This window comes from Podarcis vaucheri (assembly GCF_965113315.1).
Source record: "Podarcis vaucheri genome assembly, chromosome: 6".
Taxonomy (NCBI): domain Eukaryota; kingdom Metazoa; phylum Chordata; class Lepidosauria; order Squamata; family Lacertidae; genus Podarcis; species Podarcis vaucheri.
This window is the reverse complement of record NC_138764.1, coordinates 29,908,727-29,931,330: the sequence shown is the minus strand read 5'-3', so window position 1 is coordinate 29,931,330 and position 22,604 is coordinate 29,908,727. Positions and strand designations below refer to the sequence as shown.

General features: G+C 41.2%; 1 protein-coding gene across 4 annotated transcripts in view; it reads right to left on the bottom strand.

The window, feature by feature from the left end:
• Positions 1-22,604, bottom strand: part of FNBP1L (formin binding protein 1 like) — a 74,393-nt gene that overhangs the window by 25,626 nt on the left and 26,163 nt on the right. For 3 of the 4 annotated variants that reach the window (XM_082227923.1, XM_082227920.1, XM_082227921.1), the window contains exons 2-7: positions 18,879-18,994; positions 8,761-8,814; positions 6,294-6,441; positions 4,789-4,851; positions 4,029-4,133; positions 2,839-2,967 (exon numbers count right to left, since the gene is read on the bottom strand). In XM_082227923.1, the coding sequence (XP_082084049.1) occupies positions 2,839-2,967; positions 4,029-4,133; positions 4,789-4,851; positions 6,294-6,441; positions 8,761-8,814; positions 18,879-18,994 (615 nt within the window). Of the gene's footprint in view, positions 1-2,838; positions 2,968-4,028; positions 4,134-4,788; positions 4,852-6,293; positions 6,442-6,700; positions 7,164-8,760; positions 8,815-18,878; positions 18,995-22,604 lie in introns of those variants that run through there. The other variant, XM_082227922.1, reaches the window with a different exon arrangement.

Here is a 22,604-nt window from a genome sequence, read left to right as displayed (position 1 = left end):
TTGAGAATTTTGTGGGCTATATGCAAAAGTCGCCTCCCTGCTGCAGACTGTACGACTATGGAGAAGCTCATTCAGGTGCTGATTCAAGTGTGGTACAGGGATCCGAAAATCAACAGTGACTGTTCGAAACTAGTAAACTCCATGCCAAACCATGTTCAAATGCTGCTTAAAAATAGCGGCGGTCATATCCGTTACTAATGTACATGTATATGTGAGTTTTGTACAGGTATATGTGAGTTTTGTACAATAAACTACATTGTTTGTTTCAATTAATTTCCACAAGGGTGTAGGTGCCCGTCAGCAAACATTATACTTCCCTTGCCAATAACCCAATGCTAAAGAAAACATCTGAAGGATCTGTGTGAACTTAATTACATAATGCTAATGAAACAGATATGAAGATGTGGGGGGAAAAACCCTGAAACTGTCTTTATTGGGAAGAACCAACACAATAAAAGTCCGTGCACTGCCAAAATTTCCTGCTCCAAAATCTCAGGCCAAATTATTCAAGAATGGCAGAAACAATGTATTTATATGGAATGTTAAAAAGAGCTAAGGAACCTAAAAATGTAAGCTGTAAGGCATAGAAAGAGGGGGATTTAATAGAGCTATTGTAGCGCTGGAGTCCTTTTGTTTAGGAACAAAAACTCTTATTATATAGACCAATGGAAGAAACAGCAATGAATACCACAGTAAAGAATTTATTATGAATGGAAGTACTAGGAAAAACTGTTGTAACAGATACAATTATGTTATTGGCACATGTTTAAAAACCTGGGATAGATTTAAAAAGAAGAGCTAGCACCAGAAATTTCCCCTTTAGCATAATATTGGTGAAGGAATGTTTAATATGGGACAACTAGGGAAGTTCAGTGTTTGGGTAACTGGCATATATCAGGCTGGGTGCAAATTAATACAAACAGTTTTTCTATTGGTTCATCAAATGAGAACACCCTTGAACAGATTGCAACGTAAGCGAAGGATAAACAGAGGGAAACTGAGTTAAAAAATTAATATAAGGAATGAGAAACTTTGGTTTGCAAAAAGGTAGCTGTGAAGGCTTTTTTGCTTTTAAAAGCAACACAAGTTCCACAAAACATACAAACTCATTTTAAAAAACAATGATACATGCTTAGAGATGTATGGGCCAGATGATGTATGCGTGTGTGTTTTTTGTTTGCTTACTTGTTTTGGGTAACATTCTCCATAGCTGCAATCTATGCCACTATTATTATTATTATTTATTCAACTTATACACCACCGTATGGATGTGAGAGCTGGACCATAAAGAAGGCTGATTGCCGAAGAATTGATGCTTTTGAATTATGGTGCTGGAGGAGACTCTTGAGAGTCCCATGGACTGCAAGAAGATCAAACACATCCATTCTTAAGGAAATCAGCCCTGAGTGCTCACTGGAAGGACAGATCCTGAAGCTGAGGCTCCAATACTTTGGCTACCTCATGAGAAGAGAAGGCTCCCTGGAAAAGACCCTGATGTTGGGAAAGATTGAGGGCACAAGGAGAAGGGGACAACAGAGGACGAGATGGTTGGACAGTGTTCTCGAAACTACTAACTGAGTTTGACCAAACTGCGGGAGGTAGTGGAAGACTGAAGTGCCTGGCGTGCTCTGGTCCATGGGGTCACGAAGAGTCGGACACGACTAAACAACAACAACATACCCAGAGGTTTCAGGGCAGTTCACAACAAGAGCACAACATATAAAATCAAACCAAAAGCAATAACCCAATAACCACGTGGGGATTCGAACCGCTGACCATGCGATCGGCAAGTCCTAGGTGCTGAGATTTTACCCACAGCGCCACCTGCGTCCCGTTGGATGTCAATAAGATCAACCAAAGGCCGGGTTAAAAAGGAACGTTTTTGCCTGGCGCCTAAAGGTGTATAATGATAATATGGCCACAGTCAGCACAGAAGTTCAAAATGATGAAGAAAACCAGAGAAAGTAATTGCTAGTTTTGTGTAGAAAGAAAAGCTGATATTCATCATTTCCAGTGGAAGTACCAGAAGGTGAGTGATTTGGGGATTATAGTAACTTAATAAAGGATTTCTTTTCTTTTTTTTTCTTTCCCCTCACCATCTCAACCCTTATCTGCATGGTTGCTTTGTTCCACAAATATATCAAACAAAAGTACTACATATTTTAGCAATGGCAAGAATTTTAAGTGCCAAGGAAATTAGAACCAGGGAGTTGTGGGAGCAACTGAATACTGCAAAGTTAAAAATAAGTATACAGGAGCAGCAAATGAATGGAAACCAACAATCTACTTCATTTTAAAACAACAGGGAATGTCAGGAAGCAAGACAAATGATATGCTACTGTAAATATCTTTTCAAATATTGTATAATCGTAGTTTAATGTAAATTAACAGTGAAGGATTAAAGCAGAACTATGTAAGGTGCTGATAAAACATTTATAATTTTTATGTTTACAGCAGTGTTCTCAAACCATCTCAAATCTAAGCATGGGTCCAAAAGATTTTCCTGCCACTTTCCCCAGGAAAAGTGGCTGTTTAGCACTGAATGGGAACAAACGTCAATTGAGTTTTCTTCAGACTGATGTTTGTTTTGATTCAGCACTAAACAGAGGGTTTTCCTGGGGAGAGCGAAGGAACAAAAGGAAAACATTTCTGACCTGTGCCTAGAAATCATGTGACGAGCAGCAGTGTGGATGAGCTTAGAAGTCACTGTCACACTTTTAGCAGTTTAAATAATGTTTTTCCCCCAATAGTGAAAATTGTAAAGTACATTGGGCACCCAGTAGAAGTATACAAATGCAATAAATAAAAATCGAAACAAAATTTAGATCTAAAATTCACCTTATAGATTTGAGGAATGACAATGTAGAAATGCTTGTGCTGTTCACCATTGAAATTTTGCAGCTGGGCAGCATATTCATTTTTGTTCTCATCAGCCATGTGTGTACGGAGATTTAATTGCTGCTTTGCCTAATAAGAGACAGTTCAATGACAGTGTTTTCTAGAAGTCTTCGGTTTAAACAAAATCTTACTTAGCAACATGGTCATTGTAAGTGAAATGCCATCACCTTTCATGAGCCCTTGTATCCTTTACCTTACATTAGCATTTGCGGGGTCAGTAGACAGTATTCAACTAAATAAATGCATGAGCGGAATGACTTTTCCACCTTTTGTTCCCCTGTGTATGCCCCGTGTTGTACCCAAATCTGCTTCAGTGGATTGGAGGAACCACAGGACTTTTAATACAACCTAAGGTGTACAAACTTCTCTTTATAAACATTCGTAACCACTCCAAAAAGTTTGTAGTAGCTTGTTCTCATTTAGAGAAAAGCATCTGAATTTTTAAGCTAGGCATGTACATCTCACCATGCTATTCTCAAACAAAACATTTTAAAATGACCAAAAATAAGGAACTGCCATGTACACATATAGAAAGAGAGACAATATGTGACTGTCTCACCAACACTACTTGTACAATTCCATTCATTTCAAGTGACAACAAATATGGCACACAACCCCATATTGCTGAAAGTTCCTATTTCAGCCACTAAAGTTTTCTTTTCACCAGTGGCAACCAAGATGATACCATCCAGAAAACTGCAACTTCCACTGGACAAAACGTCCTGGTCGATCAAGCCACAGTTCTCTGCTACTTCTGAATTGGTAAACTATGGCTTTGGCAAACCCTCCAAAACAGAACGGCAAACCAAGAGCAAACTGTGGCTTGCGATTCTGGTTTGCAGAGATTGCACAAACCACGCTGTGGCAATTCAGATGTAACAGCAAACCGTGAATTGATCAAATGAGAAACCGTTTAATAAACTAGGCCCTATGAAGGTGGTGGTGTTGGGACACGTGCACACAGAATTTGTTCCTGATCCTCCAAACCTTCGGAAAATAACAAAACATGATGTCTGAATGCAGCCATTGATTCACTGTCCCCTTGGTTGGCACATTAAGTTTTAAAAAGATAGCATTATTTGAAAAAATGCAAATACTGTTATAGGAATAATAATAATAATAATATTTACCTTTTCAACATCTGCTTTAGTGGCATTAGTATCATTGTCCAGTCTCTCAAAACATTGCTGTGCTTTTTCTGCTTCTCTGCACTCTCTCTCAAACTTCTTTTTACTCTGCAATGGTAACATCATCATGTTGTTGTTGGTTTTTTTACAAAATACTACAAAGACACGCTAAAGTTCACATGTGTATACCCATATAAATACTCATATACTCGCTCTCACTCAACTATTTAATATGGTGGAATCCCACTAATTTCTATTAGTATACTATGACTGACAACTTTTAAACAAAAGTGAGGTTTTGTCTTAACATAGTTCATTTTGATTTTTATGCAAAGCCAAACAAAAAAAGTAAACGAAAACCGAAGTTATAATTCAAGCCTAATAAAAGACACTTGCAAAATCCTCACTTGTTTTTAAAAGATCCCAATAGCAACATATATTTAGATCTGCCATTCTACTGTGCCGGGGGCTGATTTCAGCAACCATGTTAAGAATCATAGAGCTGGGAGGCATTTTCAATAAATTCTGACATAGCTGAAGTCTGTAAATCCTTCAAGGCAGAATTCCTGTTGAACTGCACACTGAGAAGTTATGAGCTGTTATGATCTCTGCAAACACAGCAATCTATCTGGTCTATTTAACAAAGATAACAATGATAACAAAGCTAATCTTCAGTTAATTTCTTTAACAATTGCCCACCAAACTTTGTAATCCTAAAAGTAAACAGGAAAAGATAGGGGCAAGAAGAGAGAAGAAAACTTACATTATCCATCTGCTTCCAACACATGTCAAGATACTGCTGTGCCTTTCGACCCTCTTGAAGGTGCTAAAAAATTACGAACGAGAGGGTTTTAATTTATTTTTCTTTCAAAATCTGATATGGCATTTACAGTCTTTTACTTGCGTGTACTGAAGAAACCCAAACAACAACAGTGGCCTAGTTTGCACCTCAAAGTAAACCTACTTGGGTCTGTTTATTTCCTCCTCGCTACTGCATGGAGGAAACAAACCTGTTTCAGCAAACCACAATGCACATTGCTTCCTCCAAAAGAAAAACGTTCCACACTTTCTACTGCTCTCCAATCTACTGAAATACAGCAGAAGGAACTGGATTTCCACCCGTTTTGTTAAAGTGAAACAATTGGACAAACATCAGTTCTACCCGGAAATATTACCCTATTTCTATGGCGACATTATAAATGTGCACAAGGAAACTGCACCATGAGTGCAGTCGGGGCTTTGTCTTTTAGTTTCTGATACTGCATCTCCTGTGCCTGATGGAGTCATGCTATTAAAACTCAACAGGACCTTCATCACTGGTGTTTTATTCTAAAAGCACCTAAAATGTTCCAAGCACCAGACAGCAACATTCAAATCTACAAGGGCCCAGGCTCATGACTTTATAATCTGAATAAAAATAACTTGGCCTACAGTGGCAAAGACCAGCGAATGCACATGCAGCTCCCTTAAATGCATGGCTCTGGGCTGTGACACACATGTTTTAATTCTCAGACCAATGTGTGAGAATTAAAAGATACAGCCGTACCTTGGCTCTCAAACGGAATCCGTTCTGGAAGTCCGCTCAACTTCCAGAAAAGTTCAAAAACCAAGGCGCAGCTTCTGATCGGCTGCAGGAGCTTCCTACACTCAATCAGAAGCCGCGGAAGCTGCGTTGGATGTTCGGCTTCCAAAAAAGGTTCGCAAACCAGAATACTCACTGGTTTGCGGCATTCGGGAGCCAAAATGTTCAAGTCACAAGGCGCTCCAGAATCAAGGTACGACTGTACTTTAAATGCCTTTACAACAGACAACAGTTGTCCACAGAATCAAAACAAAAGTTATTTATTTCAGTCGTTTGTATTCCGACTCTGCATAACACCTGAGGAGGCATATAATTGAAGTATAAAAAAAGGATGCAATCCTAAAACACACCCAAGTAAGGGGCAAGCCGTTATTCCTGAATGCTGTGCAGTGCGACTGGCTTCTAAGCAGGCACCTGGGGGAATGGACTGCACAAACACTAACATTCTAGAATATAAGATAGCAAGCAATGCTTTATTAAATTGGGCGGCCTTTCATTCTGTTCAGAAGCACGCGTGCTTTTGTGGTACACTGTTCTCTTGTCACAGGAGTATGGAAAAAACCATGCAATTCAAATTTGTGCACCACTACTACACCGAAGAAGATTTGGTCCAACAGGCGAGACCTTGATAACAGTGAAAAGAATAATCGCATAAATTCTACAATCGCGAACCCCTCGTGACTTACCATTTTCCTTTCTGTTTTGAGTTCATGGGAATATCTCATCAGTTCTCCATATACCCTATGTCCCAGTTCTTCTGCTACTACTTCTCTCTGTCCCGCGTAGTCGTTTAACTCGTTAAGGATATTATAAAAGGCTATACATGAGGTAAACCTGGCAATACACAGTGAAGAAGGAGGAGGGAAACAAATGTCATGTTTCTGTTTATCCGGAAGTTACAGCTTTTGTTCCATAAATGGACCATAAAACATATCACAGTTAGCGTGGGGTACAACCTTGATAAAACGAATTGCAGAAAGATGTACAGTGGAGATGCCCCAAATACACTTCTCTTCACGCACATTGGTTGTTGTTGTTTTTTTAAAAAAATGAAAACAGATTTCAAAAGGTAGAAAAGAATAAAGAACACTACCTGGAAAGCCCTGCAGTATAGTGGTATCTCCTAAGATGCGAAATGGAAGAAGGACTGAGCCTAGGAATGGACTTAACTTCCTAGGCTTGGGAAGCTGAACTTGTTGCAGAGATGATTTGGCTTGATCTTGAGGGTGGAACATGCCAACCATGCCACTCTATGCACCCCGATGGATGGATCTACTGAACAAATTTGCTACCAGCTCTGAAGACAGCTGCCTGTTTGCCTGCTCACCTCTTTTGGTTGGAGGGGAAGGGTGCCACACTATTGCTGGCACTAAAACAAAGGGGGGAGCAGGGTGGGAAGGAGGAGGAAAAAATAAGGGGAGAAAATGTGTATGGAAGGGAGAAACAAACAAACATGTCACTGTATTTTTTTATTTTTTTTAAAGACCTCATAAGCCTGTGGAATGTTTGCCATCTCTTTTAAATGTTCAGGTCTTGAGCTCCATATCAGCTTCTTGGAAGTCCTGTCATCTAGGTTTGTGTTTTGTTTTGTTTTGTTCTTTAAAAAAAAAAAGGTTAAAATGAAGCAGAGGGGCTCAAAATGATCTTCCATGAGAAATAGTGTTTGGCTGATGGAACTTAAATCTCATCGATAATTGGATTTTGGGCTAGATGACCAAATTTGTTCTCTTGTAACCCAGTGAATACCGTCTTCCTTCAATGACGGCCTTCAATTGTAAAATCAGCCTTGATCAATCTCCGACCAGGGCATCTGAAAAAAAATTGATGCTTTCTGTGCTGTCCACACTGGTAATAATGGAATAACCTAAATTTCACTCCCCCCCCCCCCCGTGTTAAGGATGGCCAAGCAATCAATGTTAGTAGGTTGGTGGTGGTGAGTGTTTGCTATTTTCTCCCTCATACTATGCTGAAAGACTGTTAACTATATAAAGTACAGAATATAGAGAAAGTTACCCCACCCAACAAGCCAAGACTGACAAGAACATACAGCTTTGCAGCGTTCCTCTATAGTAGTTTTCAATGTACAGCTTCACAAAGGAACCTTTTCCAAAAATAAAACAACACTTTGTAGCACTCAACTCACCGCCTTTTAATCAGGGAGCGCTGACACTGCAAAGTGTCACCATACTTAAGTTTGGCTTTGAGATAAAGAAAATTAATGTGCCATGGCTGGTGTCTAGAAATGCAACAAAAATAACATTGCTAAAATAATGAATTCAGGTCTAGTTGGCAAAACAGCAAAAATGAAGAGATAAAACGACTTCTGGGCTTTACCTATTTCAGGTACCGGATGGGAGATTGTGTGGTTTGGCGATTCTCCCTACGAAACACTTGGTGATATTCAACTAAGTCCTACTTAGACCAGATCCGCTGAAACTTCTCCTAACTTCTTCCTAAGTTAGCCATGTCCATTAACTTCAGTGGGGCTACCATGAGGAGTAGTAATGTGGAAATACTACTGATTAACTCCACAAAGAAAACTAGATGTCAAGGGAGAAGAATTCTAGCATTCTTCCCAATATGCCAGTTTTCTGCATTTAGAATTTCTTTTGTATGGTAGATCATTCATCCATTACTTCCTACCTAAAATATGTGGTACAGCCCAGAGTCTAATTTACTTCCTCATCTGCTGTGTGTGAGAACCAAGTCTTAGAATTTACAGCAAAGCTACATGGGTATAATGTTAGGGATTCTCAGGAGAGTTAAACACGATCTCACAACTTAAATATTCAACATCCTTTGGAAAGCAGTGCAGAAAGTGTTAATAAAGCCTTCGCTTTCTGATTTCTGAATACAGAGACAACCCTTATATTTGGTCATTAAAAACCAAACTCTAATGTAAGCTGGTATGAAATTAATGGAACAATCCTAACTAGGTCTACTTGCAAGCAAGTCCTATTGAATTAAACTGAGCTTATTACCACACAAGTGGAGGTAAAAAACACACACCAGCCTATCACAAAGGTACACAGATGTGTGAAAGTATTTAGGACTGAGGCCTTCATTCAAAGTATTTCCAGAGAATAACAGTCATTGAACACTGTGATTATTTTTTTTTCCTGACAGACAATAGAAAACTAATGCTCATTTTACCTGGGTTCTTCATCTTTGGATGAACGTTTAGGACAGTACTTCTTCACCAGATTTCTGTTAAGGGAAGAAAACATAGTGTTCTACTAAATAAGGACATTAATAAATTTCTGTTAGTATTTGTCTAAGGATCAGTCTCAAACTAGGTGAATAAGGGAACAGCCCTTTGTCCTCAGTTTACAGTTCACATATCTCCTGTGAAGAGGATCTACTTCAATAAACACCTTGTGATGTAATCATTTCTGAATGCCAGCACCTCCGTCAGAATATACCTCGATTCCTCACAGCACTAAGATGTTTTTCTTGACAATAAATAATTTATCAGAAACAAGGATCCAAGAGTACACACTAAAGATGTAGTTTATGATAATGAAACAGTCACAATTTATTCTTCTCAGAAACCAAAACAGAAAAGAAGCTTATTTTCCTGTTTACAATATTATAAGTTGAGGAGAATGAAGTGATTGACGAAAAGCATCAAAGTGAGGTGCATGTTTTAATATCTATGCGTTTCTGGACAAAATAAATGCACAATGCCCTTGGTACTAATAAACATGGGTGCCTGATTTCTCGCAAATGTTGCAAGCAGGAAGGAGTGAAAATTGTTCCACCGCTGAGCAACTAGGAACAATGCCAACCTATTGTTTTTATCTTATGCTTATCCAGACTAGAACGACTAAAACAAAGACAGGGGCCAAAAATTGGGGGGGGGGGAGGAGAGAGAGAGAGAGAGAGAGAGAGAGAGAGAGAGAGAGAGAATTGTCCTATAGACACTGCAAATTAATTTCTAATGAATAATTATAATACACTTCTTAGCAGCCTCTTTCCAGTATGGTAAAAAGATGCCTTGTTTCAGCCAGACAGAATAGGCTATTCTCCTGATGATGCTAAAGAGCAGCAACAGTAACAGAATGCCTAGTTTAATACATTTTAAAGAGTTCAGCAGGAATTCCAAGGATTCCAGAGGCCTCAAGTTACTTCACTGCCCACAAATATTCCCACAAAGGAATAATGTATATATTTCATGTTCTTCAGCAGGAAATCTATTTTCTTTCCCCAAGCGATGCATTAAAGAAATGGAACTAAACTTCTGTACAACTTTCCCCTTGGGCTATTAGTCCCACTACGGATCCTGGTTTTATTATCAAATCTTAAAAGTCAAACTCTCTTGCTATACTCATTGGGTATATAAAAGTTATATTGCGTCTAAACACTACAACGTTCACATAATCCCAGGGAAAGAAAAGTCACAGAAGTTAGCAATGAAGAAATAAAGAGGTTTTTGAGTTATTTAAAAATAGCAAGAGCTGATGACAATAGGAAACTTTCCTCACAAAGGGAAACTATGGAAGATGGTTTGATTTAAACATTAACATATGGTTAACACATTCAGTTTAAGAGGCCATGATAGAATGTTGATGAAAATATATTCTGTTATACCAGAGATCTGGGTTCTCAACCCATCTCTTCAAAAAGCACTTGTGTCTACTAGTACAGTCGTACCTTGGAAGCTGAACAGAATCCGTTCCGGAAATCTGTTCAACTTCCAAAACGTTCAGAAACCAAAGCTCCTGCAGCCAACTGGAAGCTGCAGAAGCCCTGCTAGATGTTCAGCTTCTAAAAGAACGTTTGAAAACACTCACTTCCGGGTTTGCAGCGTTCAGGAGCCAAAACGTTCGAGAGCTGTTTGAAAACCAAGGTATGACTGACTGACTGAATAAATAAATAAATAAATAAATAAATAAAGCTGTTTGAAAATCAAGGTATGACTGTATATGAAATGTAAAGCTAACAGCTTTGTTTAGGTTATACTAAAGAAAGAATTGTGTGATACATCACAGCAAATAGTGATGCTTAGTTCCCTTTTTCCTTATGGCAGTAAATTGGTTTTCTTTCCAAAGGGAAAGTCAGTTGGCTATGACAAATTTAGGAAACCCTACTATTGCAGTATGGAAGGCCCACTCCAAAGCTAAGACTCCCACAAATCACACTTTTGTTTAGTGGCATTATGTAAGTGCCAAATAGTTTCTAGGGCAATATAGATAATGGAAACACAACCACGTAATGCAAAGAAGGTGCAGCTACACAAGCAAGACTTTCTGGAATTTATCAGAACGGAATAGATGTCAAGAATGGATGCAAGCAGAATTATAAGATCCGGAAACACAACAACACACACAAACATGCCAAAGTCCTGAAATAGCATTTTACTAAATTTCATCCTCGGGGAAAATAGCTGCAAACTTGACAGTACTTTCCCAGGAAAATTCTGAATTTCTGACAAATCGCTTTGTTTGTGCAGCTGCTTTTTTTCCATGACCAAGAACTAGCACAGCCAAGCCAGAAGCATGAAGAAGAAGAGTTTGGATTTGATATCCCGCCTTTCACTCCCTTTAAGGAGTCTCAAAGCGGCTAACATTCTCCTTTCCCTTCCTCCCCCACAACAAACACTCTGTGAGGTGAGTGGGGCTGAGATACTTCACAGAAGTGTGACTGGCCCAAGGTCACCCAGCAGCTGCATGTGGAGGAGCAGGGAATCGAACCCCGGTTCACCAGATTACGAGTCTACCACTCTTAACCACTACACCACACTGGCTCTAGTTGGTCCACAGTCAACGTAAGGTGCCACAAACCCAATCCTACTGGGCTCAACAGGAATGTCAAATATAAGATAAGGGCAGGGGTTCCAAATATATTACACAAGGAACAGACAATAAGGTTATCTGGATGCTCACACTTACATACTAAGGGGGAGGTAGGGCAACGCTCCAATTTAGTGCTATTTGGGGGGAAACAGGCACCAACTCTGTTGTAACAACAACAACAACAGATTGGAGAAAATAGGCTAGTTTTAATGTTCAACAAACCAAGTATGTGCTTGCCAGGGATAGAAGGTAAACTATATTGTTTCGTTCAGTGTGGTGTAGTGGTTAAGAGCGGTAGTCACGTAATCTGGGAAACCGGGTTCGCGTCCCCGCTCCTCCACATGCAGCTGCTGGGTGACCTTGGGCCAGTCACACTTCTGTGAAGTCTCTCAGCCCCACTCACCTCACTGAGTGTTTGTTGTGGGGGAGGAAGGGAAAGGAGGTTGTGAGCCGCTTTGAGACTCCTGAAGGGGAGTGAAAGGCGGGATATCAAATCCAAACTCCTCCTCCTCCTCCTCCTCCTCCTCCTCCTCTTCTTCTTCTTCTTCTTCTTCTTCTTCTTCTTCTTCTTCGTTCATTTGAAGAAAGAATTGAGTGAATGAAACACTCCATCTTCCACACGTGTGGAAGAAAACCATGCACTTGTAACATATCACGTTAAACAGCAGGGCCGCCTTACTCATAAGCGCTAGGGGCGCAGAGCACCCGGGCGCAGGGCTGTCGGGGGCGCCAGGCCGAGAGTCGAGTCTGGGGAAGAGCCCACCCGTTGGTCGGAGTGCCGCTTTGCACCGGGAGTTGGGGGGCGACCGAGCCAGTGAGATGCTGAGCGGGCGGGCGGCTCCGCCCTCCTGCGCGCCTGGGACTGGGCAACCGGGGGGGGGCGCTGTGCCGCATATGTGTAAGACAGCCCTGTTAAACAGGACCAATGTAACCTAACAACAGTGAAGGTGCGCCACTGGATAAAATGTAAACGATTCTCAGCTGGTATTCCAGATTCTCAGCTGGTATTCCAGCATCCCAAAGGTTTGAGTCATCGCTGAGTGCACATAGTAAAGAGTTCACTATTATGCAGCAATTTGAGTGGGCTATAGTTTTGTGCATCTAAAAATTCAGATTATACTCTCATGCTTCAGTAATATACAACAGGGAAGTTGCCTTACACAAATAATGCACTGAGCCATAACAGCCTGTGCATTTTGCAGCCGTGATTTTACTTGCAAAAACAAGTTATTTTTAGAAGGCGCTTGTTAGGTTTTTCACCTTCCTTAATGGTGTAACTCGGAATGCAAGTTTTAATCAGCTTAGTCTGTTGATAAATCAAGGTGGGGGGGGGAGAGACAATTTTAATCAGCGAGTCTGAATTTTAAGGATACTTCTGTTTATTTTTCAAGGCTCCTTGGGTTCTGATACATTACTGTAAAGGGAACAATTTTTCAGCTATTAAAAGACCTTTCTTAAGTAGTATCTCTTGTTCATTAAGTCATACATTATATTAACATGTCCTTTAGTATCTCAAAAGGCACCTTTGTGGAGGCTTTGTTAATACAAAGCAACCGGCAACAAAATGTTGCAGTGTAGCCTTACCTCCGAACAGGAGTGCTCCTGTTCAGCTAGGCAGCCACCCTCCTTTGGGATACTCTATTCCGTTCCCCACACCACCCCACCTCCCAAATTTTTAGGTACCGGTAATTGACAAACCGGCAAACACAAAAATGATAAATCAGTTTTTAAAAACCTTTAGCTGGCTGACAACCCCAGCTGAAAGCATTCCCATGGTGAAAAAGGTTCTGGGGAGGTAGGCACAACCCTTTACAGCAGAGTTTGGTGACCTTATCTGAGGATGGGTGGGTCGACACTCTGGCCGTTGGAGGATGGGCCGGAGCGTGTGCGCATGCGCACTCTTCCGGGTCAGAGGAGCGCCCGTGCACATGCATACAAGCTATTTCTGGCGCTCGTCCGATCCGGAAATGCACTGGAAATAGTGTGTACACATGCGCATGGGCGCTTCTCCATCCCGCACATGTGCGCACGCTATTTCTGTGCGCTATTTCATGCGCACAGGAGCCATCAACCCAGAAGACGGTCCCCACGCTGCGCTGGTAAAAGCAGGCAGCGAAGGTCGCCATGGGCTGGTTAGACAAGCCTCGTGGGCCGCTACCGGCCCATGTGCCTTAGGTTGCCGACCCCTGCTTTACAGCCTGCTATGAAATGTGTCCCTGTAGAATTTGTTGGGTATTTATTATCTCACCAGTTTCCCTACCTACTAGATACACTGTTATGACAATGCACATGATTCTGATGCTGCCCTCCATATTTCAGGAAGTCTCAGTATTGAGATGTTAATAAAAATCATATTATCAAATATGAATATAAATATTAGATTTATTATGACATGGTGCAGCACTCTGAATATATTAAAGAATTTTTAGATACTGGACTACATCGCTTGTTTTGGGAAAACATATACTAAAGGTAGACGACAATAGATCTGGCCAAAAAGAGGGAAATGTCATTCTTAAGCTACCTAAAGCCATACCTTTCTACATTACGTTATCCATCTTTAATCTCTATGTCTGCTGCACAGAGCTGAGCAAAGTGGGAAGGCTTAAAATCTAACTCATTACTATTCAGGAGACGAAACAATAATGCTGTAACCAGGCAACTGCACAAGAGAGTCTTTTGAAGAGATTTTCTGGTGTGTTGCAGATAAGAATGGAAAATACTTACCAGGAAAGCACACACATGCATACTCCCTGACAGACTGGACTGACAGTGGGGGAGGGTCACAACTGCAGATTACTAATTGCCATGCAGATAGCTAATCCAGGTTCTGCCATTTTGCAATATGGTAGTGTTGGCACTAAATTCCTAAAAAGGCTGCAATGCATAAAAATGCACCAGGGCAACTAGCAATCCGCACTGGCCGCCAATTAGTTTCAATGTGCTAGTGCTATAAAGGTAAAGGGGGCAAAGGCTAAAAGGACCCCTGGATGGTTAAGTCCAGTCAACTATGGGGTGTGGCGCTCATCTCGCTTCAGGCCGAGGGGAGCTGGCGTTTGCCCACAGACAGCTTTCTGGGTCATGTGACCAGCAGGACTAAACCACTTCTGGTGCCACGGGGCACCGTGAGGAGTGCCATAGTGCACTGAAACACTGTTTACCTTCCCGCTGCAGCGGTACCTATTTATCTACTTGCACCGGTGTGTTTTTGTGTTGCTAGGTTGGCAGGAGCTGGGATAGAGCAACGGGAACTCACCTCGCCACGTGGATTTGAACCGCCAACTTTCTGATCGGCAAGCCGAAGAGGCTCAGTAGTTTAGACCACAATGCCACCCACTCCCCTATAAAGCCTTACACAGCTCAGGACCTTAATACTTTATAAAGACCGCCTCTCCCCATATGAGCCGACCTGGACCCTGTGCTTGTCTATGAGAATGGGCCTTTTCTGTGGTGGCTCCCCGTCTGTGGAATGCTTTCCCTAGAGAGGCTCACCTGACACCATCATTACAGATCTTTAAGTGCCAGGCAAAACATTCCTCTTTACCCATGATGTTGGCCATTAAATAATCTATGGCCTGTTAAAGCTGGGGGGCAGGGGGCAGAGATGGTTGTTATGGTTATTTTATTATTATTATTGTATTATGGTTTTTGTTATGTTTTTAGTATTATGCTCTGTAAAACGTCTTCTTAATGTTGTACATTGCCCTGGAATCTTTTGATTCGAACACTTTAAAAAAATAATTCAGATAGAAGCTGTACTATTTTTGCTTGCTCAGATTCAACTTCATATAGAACTCTCACCCGAGATTTCTAGTTTGTGATGGTCACAAATCTAATTTAAATGGTTACGATCAGAGTTCGAGTACTATTGTTATCTACTGCATTCACAAAAGAAAAGGAACGCTAATTAGTGGATTTCACTTTGTACGGTTACATAGTAATGAATCAGACGCACCATTTCATAGCTGAATGGTGACTAAAAATAGGGCCTTTTTCACACTGGTGTCCTGCCTTATCTCCAGAATGCTCCATGGAAAAAAGAATTTGCCACCGCCACTGTATTTAATTAGGTTTCACTGGAAGAAATTTAAGCACTTGCTTAACCTTCTCAGTGAAATAAATAGGTCTTCAGAACCAACTATGGCTGGATTGCGCACCACATGTAATAATGATGATGATGATGATGATGATGATGATTTTATTTATACCCAGCCCATTTCTGAAGGAAATCAGCCCTGAGTGCTCACTGGAAGGACAGATCTGAAGGACAGCCCTGAAGCTGAGGCTCCAATACTTTGGCCACTTCATGAGAAGAGAAAACTCCCTGGATCAAACATTAAGATCTTCCTGATATAGGGCTGCCTTCAGATGTCTTCTAAAAGTTGTGTAGTTCTTTATCTCCTTGACACCTGAAGGGAGGGTGTTCCACTTGCCGATAAGGCCCTCTGCCTGGCTCCCTGTAACTTCACCTCTTGCAGTGAGGAAACTGCCAGAAGAGGACCTCACCTCAGTGAACGATGAGGATGGAGACACTCCTTCAGGTACACTTGGCCAAGGCCATTTGGGCTTTAAAGGTCAGCACCAGCACTTTGAATTGTGCTCAGAAACGTACTGGGAGCCAGTGGAGATCCTTTAGGACCAGTTATATGGTCCCGGAGGCTGCTCCCAGGCACCAGGCTAGCTGCAGCATTCTGTTCATGAAACAAAGGCATTCTACCTCCGATAAAAACTTCTGTAAATAATAATGGGGAGGAATAACTTTCAGCACAGAATCTCTTTTGAATAAGAGTCCATTTGCACAGTTGTTCAAGGAAAGTCTGCCACATCTACATTTGGATAATAATCAACAACTTATGTTTTCAATTTCAATTAAAGAAGAACAGCCTTCAGAAACAAGGGCCCACATCGTGACCATTTGTTTCCAATTTAGAATTAAAACTAGTAGAGCATCCAGACAGCTTGCCAAGTTTCTAAATATAGTCATTTAGGTAACTAAATCTTCATTTGGCTGTGCACAATTACATAGTTTCCCACTGCAGAAGATAATCAAGCCATTTAAGCAACTTTCTTCAGCTTCCAAATCAAGGAATTCCCTCTAGATACCTTGCTGTATCGTGTTACAATGGAATTGTCCTTGACTGGAAATCTAGAATATGGAATACACATTACTCATTTCTTCAGAGAGAAAAAGTCAAGCAAATTCGCAAAACCTTTGTCTTCTAGCCACTCAGTTATTGTGAAGATGAGCGTTTATATATACAGCTCAACGAAGCTGCACTCAGGACATGAGTATTAATGTGAAAAGAACAACAACAGTTGCTTGTAAGAAGAAAGTAAGTTAGCCTTTAAAACACTTAGCTGTAGTCAAGAGAGGAAGTAAACAGAACAAACTGTTTCCCCTTTTAAATCAACATTGGCTACTTTAATCATAAACAACAGCTGATAACTTTATGTATCCTTATGTATCTAGGATTAGAATGGATAATTGCAAAACAAAAACAAAAACCCCACAATGGGCTCAGGTCCTGTTTGCAACTGAATGTAGACAGAGAAGGTAAGAACAACTGAGGCTCAAGACTGTTCCCTATTATTTATCTTGGAATTCCCCTATTTTTCTTTACTAGCTTCTAAGACAAGATTGAAGTAAAAATAGAGCACATCGGCATACACCCCAAATTACTACCATTTCAGAAGAAACTACCAGCCCAGGTTACTTGAAAGCTGATAGGTGAAGTCTTTAAAAAAATGCATATATAGTAGACCAGTTAACACCAAAGATTAAGATACGCATACACTTAAAACAGTTGTTGCTTCTTACCTATGGGCCCCTGCACAGAAAATAATACATGTAAGCAGATTATTTGTTTACACTGTTCATGGAAAAGAGGCTTAAAATATATCGGTTAAGTTCCATGTGGAAAAGTTCACAGCCAAAAGGCCGCTCAATAAACTGGTCGAGAAAAGCAGTGCACACACTTTATTGTGCAGCCCTACATTTATTTTTCCTGCAATTCTGATAATACAGAGATACAGACTCTGCATGTGTCAAAACAAGAAAAAAATATTGAAGCTTTGTTTGCTAAGGCATGATAGGTGGCATTCTTTTTCATGGAGCAGACCAGCTGAAATTAATCAATATTACTATGTTGTTCATTCATTTCAATGGGTCAAATAATTTGATTCTATGCCAGAGGCCGGCAACCTAAGGCCCATGAGCCACAAGCAGCCCACAGGGGTCGTTTAACCAGCCCATGAGAAACCCCTGAACCGAGCCATCCGCTGCGCTAAACTGGCGCAGCGCGTTGCGGGGACTTGCTTTCGTGGCACAGGAAATCACATCTGCACAGACGCTGGAAATTGTGTCTACGCAGACAATCATGGGCGCACGCGGGATCCGGCCCATGGAGGGATCTCCGCTGGAGTGAACCGACCCAGGCAAGGTAAACCCTGCCAAACCCTGTTCTATGCTTTGCTGTGCATATTAAAGGACTGGATCTCCAGAATCTATTACATGCTTCTACATAAAACTAACAGAAGTCTTCAGCACTACTGTTTTGACTCAGGGGGAGGCTGTCTCCATGCAGTACTGCAGAAGGGTTTCTTCCAGAGTAAGGTCACTGCTCAGTGCCTCTCACAACTCACCCCAAAGCCCCAGGATAAACATGTCTACAGTTCCCAGTACATGCAAGGGGAACTGGCTAGAAAAACTAGAGCAACAGGATTTCCCCTTGCTTTCCAAAGGTGGCCAGTGGTGCCTACCCACAAATGAAAATGAAGATAGTAGAGGAAAATGCTGAGGTTTCTTTGATGTTTGCACCACATGCTGACGGAAGCACAAAAAAACAACACAGCTTGCCTCTTCAGCAATACAAAGCAGCTGCAGTGGATGCAGCAAAGCAATTCTGGATGTGAGTATATTTACGCCTTTACATACAGATAAGCTTTACAGCCTTAAAAGAAAATAAGGGAGCACTTGAATTTTAATTCAGAGGTTTTTCGAGCACCCTTCCCCATAGCAACCATAATGGAAGAAATGTGAGCCACAGCACCAGTCCTCAGTGTAACACAGTTAAGGGGTTCCTCCATTCAATGAATATTGATCAAGACAGTCCATCTTGCTTGCTTTGCAAAGCATGCTATGCTACTTGCAAGCTTGTGTTTGCTTGTGCTGAATGACAAACATGTCTCAGCTTTTGCCGACACAGGGGGATAAAAAATCATGTTGCCCATGAATCTGTAGTAAGGAGTAACCAATTCAGATGGAAAAGAAAAAATGTGATTTTAGCTACGTGGGTCAAGTATGGCTATTCTTCCAGGACAACAATATTGCATATTCGATTTCTCCTACAGTACGGGAACTACTTTTAACTAAAAATATAATTGGGAAATGGAAAACAAAAACAAAACAAAACACCAAAATAGTTTAAAAGGTAATAGAAGTTTGAAGGGTAATGAAACTTGTAAAATAAAACTTACCTCAATTGCTTTGCATAATTCTGTTCAATCTCTATCCTTTCTTTAACGAATTTTGCATATTTTTCCAGGAAGTCAATGCCCCACTGTGTGTGCTTGTCTAAATTGTCAAACTGATCCTGTAAAACACAAGCCAGAAAAAAATCTAAATTGAACAAGATGACACACACCCACATTGTTTTCAGATACTACGTTCTGTCTTCTACACATTTAGTGAATTGAAAATATAGACATAATCACACAAAGAAAACAGATACTAGGATACGGTACTTCAATACATAAGGCGCTTTTTTGTTTTTAGAAAGACACAATCATAAGAGCAGTCCTGCTGAATGAAATTGACAGTCTATCTAGTTCAGCATCTTTTGAAAACGAGGTCCAGCTGGGGTCAGGGGTCAAGATTTAAGGAGCTGAACTGCGGAGCTTGCAGTATGTATTTGAATCCCAGGTTCTGCTACTCTTTTGCTGCTGACTTACCTCCCCTCTTCCCGGAAAAGCCATATTCTTCCCACCCCCTTGCTAGTGACTAAATTCTCATCTCTAGTTCAGCAACCCAGTGTCCATCCTACATAGTGAGTCACTGGAGGTTTCTGTTACCAAGTGTATCTATTTATTTTATTCCATTTATTGATCAATTTTCTATACTGCCCTTCATCCAAGGATCACAGGGCAGTTTACAAAACAAAAACACAAAAATATGTAACATACTTAGAAACAAAAACAAAAACACGCCCCCCAACACAGTTTTAAAGGCCATAGATTGTTTAATTAGCCAAAGGCCTGGGAGAAGAGGAGTGTTTTTGCCTGGCACCTGAAGATACGTAACAAAGGCACCAGGCGAGCCTCTCTGGGGTGAGAATTCCACAAGTGAGGAGCCACCACAGAAAAGGCCTCTTCTCATGTTGCTACCCTCTTGGCCTCTCATGAATGAGGCACATGAAGAAGGGCCTCAGATGATGATTGCAGGGTCCAGGTCTGTTTATATGGGGAGAGGTGGTCCTTGAGGTATTGTGGTCCCGAGCCGTTTGTGGCTTTATAGGGGAGCAGGTAGCATTTTAACCAGGCCTGGAAACTAATTGGCAGCCAGTGAAGTCAGGCCAGGATGGGCATTATATGCTCAATCCTTCTCACCCCAGCACTTACATATCTATATATTACATAGAATTACTACAGATTATAGTACATATTTGAAATATACTCTAGGATTCAGATAGCTGAGCATGAAGGAAGCTTCTATTGCGGTGTTCCCCAAACTTGGGTTTCAAGCTGTTTACGGACTACAATTCCCATCACCCCCGCTAGCTAGGGATGATGGGAGTTGTAGTCCAAAAAAAAACAGCTGGAGACCCAAGTTTGGGAAACACTGTTGTAGTGCTTTCTGAGCTCAGACGAAGTCCCTAATGGAGTCTCTCCTTAGTAATGGCGGTGGAGTTCACTTTGACAGATAACTCCTTCTTACCCGTGTCCCTCCCACACAGTTGTGGCAGAGATGTGGCTGTTGCCTCCCTCAAACTCTACTTATGCTTATCTCATGGCCTCAATGTGCCCCCAACTGTTCCAGTTTTACACACGCCACAGTGTGGTGAAGCTGAGTGGGCTCAACAGAGAGAAGCAAACCGTACACATGAAATAAATAAACCAAGGCTCTGCAGCTATTGTTTGGGCCACAGAGAAGAGGAAGATGAGACAAAGGGAAACCTCAACGCTTCAGTGCATAAAGACTACACTTGAACTGTTCATGATCGCCAAGAGGCTTAGTTCTAAAAGCATGCCCATAATTGAAACTTGCGCTTCAGGCTGATTTCATTTTTATTAGTTTGCCTTGTTTAAGGTGATTGCTTCAACTGCAACTTTAGCTTTAATGTTCAACAAACCTAGTAATTAACTCTTTGATATTCAAAACATGTGCATGGTCTCAGACTGCCATTAAGCCATTTTACATTACATGCAATATATTTGAGAATATATATAGAACACCTGAAGATTAGACGATACATAAAAATTAATGGCAATGGTAGATGGTAAAGCGATATGAGGCAGCAAATGGAAGCCAAAACTCAGCCTTAAAAAGAATGAAGGCTATCAGGTTTCTATTATTATCCTCTCAGTTATATCCAGCATACTGGGTAAATATGGCCATATATTACATCCCAACCACATTATAATTCATCTACTTCTTCATTGCAACCCAAGTATGTAGACGAACACTGGATCAATGAGAAGGAATGTGAAGATGTGCTGCTGACAAACTCAAAACACCGGATCCTTAAAGACCAGCTTGGCCACTGTAGTGCTCTACTCTTCAATAATATTAAGCATTTCAACTTGAAGACGTTAATAATCCAGGAACCTTGTTCTCTGCAAACGATGAAGCATTTTGGGGGTGGGGGAAGAACAACAACAGAGCATCTCCGTAAATCCATGACCTCAACCACACAGAGATGTGATACATCTGCATCACACAATGTAAGTGAAAACTTAGCTTGAAATATGGCCATATTTTTGCTAGAGCACCACCCATTCTTGGACAACAGCCTTGTCTGTACTGTGTGATACGGTACTAGCACATCACTATGGATCTTAAATCACGAGTCCAAGTATGTGCTGGGAAGTAGGCAAGGCAACGTTTGGGTGGGGGAAGGTGTAATGTCACATGTATCTCATCCATTCATCATAATGCATTTCATTAAGTTAATAGTTACTAGAATCTGGCTATTCTCCATTTTGTTCTGCTTTATCCATTTGCTTTGACTATTTCACCCTTGCACTGAAACTCCAATAAGGTGCTCTGGAACTGAACCAACAGTCAGAGACATTAGAACAAGCTTCCTGCCGTGAACACAAGAACAATGCTTTTGCTGTCCTAGTTTGGACTTCTTAGTTCACTGTTCTGACACACTGCCAGGTCTGTGGAAAACTAGTCAAGTGCCATTTTTAAAAACATTGCTAGATCTCCTCACAAACAGAACTCAAGCAAATTGGGGGGAGGCAATGTAAGCAATTACCGTATTTTTCGCTCTATAAGACGCACCAGACCACAAGACGCACCTAATTTTTGGAGGAGGAAAACAAGAAAAAAATATTCTGAATCTCAGAAGCCAGAACAGCAAGAGGGATCACTGCACAGTGAAAGCAGCAATCCCTCTTGCTGTTCTGGCTTCTGTGATAGCTGCGCAGCCTGCATTCGCTCCATAAGACACACACACATTTCCCCTTACTTTTTAGGAGGGAAAAAGTGAGTCTTACAGAGCAAAAAATACGGTAATTTCCTGCCACTGGATCCCAAAGCACAACTTGATGAAGACAAATTTGATTAATAGAGTAAAATCTCATACCTTGTCACTCTCAGAACCCAGGAGAATTCTCATCTCATGACTTTGCCTCTGAATACCAGTTGTTGGGGGACAACAGGAGAAGGCTATTTCCCTCAAGTACTGTTTTGGGGCTCTCCAGAGGCAACTTGTTAGCCACTGTGAGAAAGAGGATGCTGGACCAGATAGCTGCTGGTCTGATCCAGCATTGCTCCTCTTACATTCCTTTTATTAGAAGTTGAAGTCACCAGGCTCACCTGGCAGCAAAGCAAAGATCAATCTACACTGCACCATGCCCAAGGTAACTATTGAGGTAATACTATCACAAGATGAAATATGTATAGTGGCTTTGTCATTTGTTAGGGTTCACTTCCTACTCTCAGAACTGGTGTTCAGTTTTATCCCCAAACAGATTCCA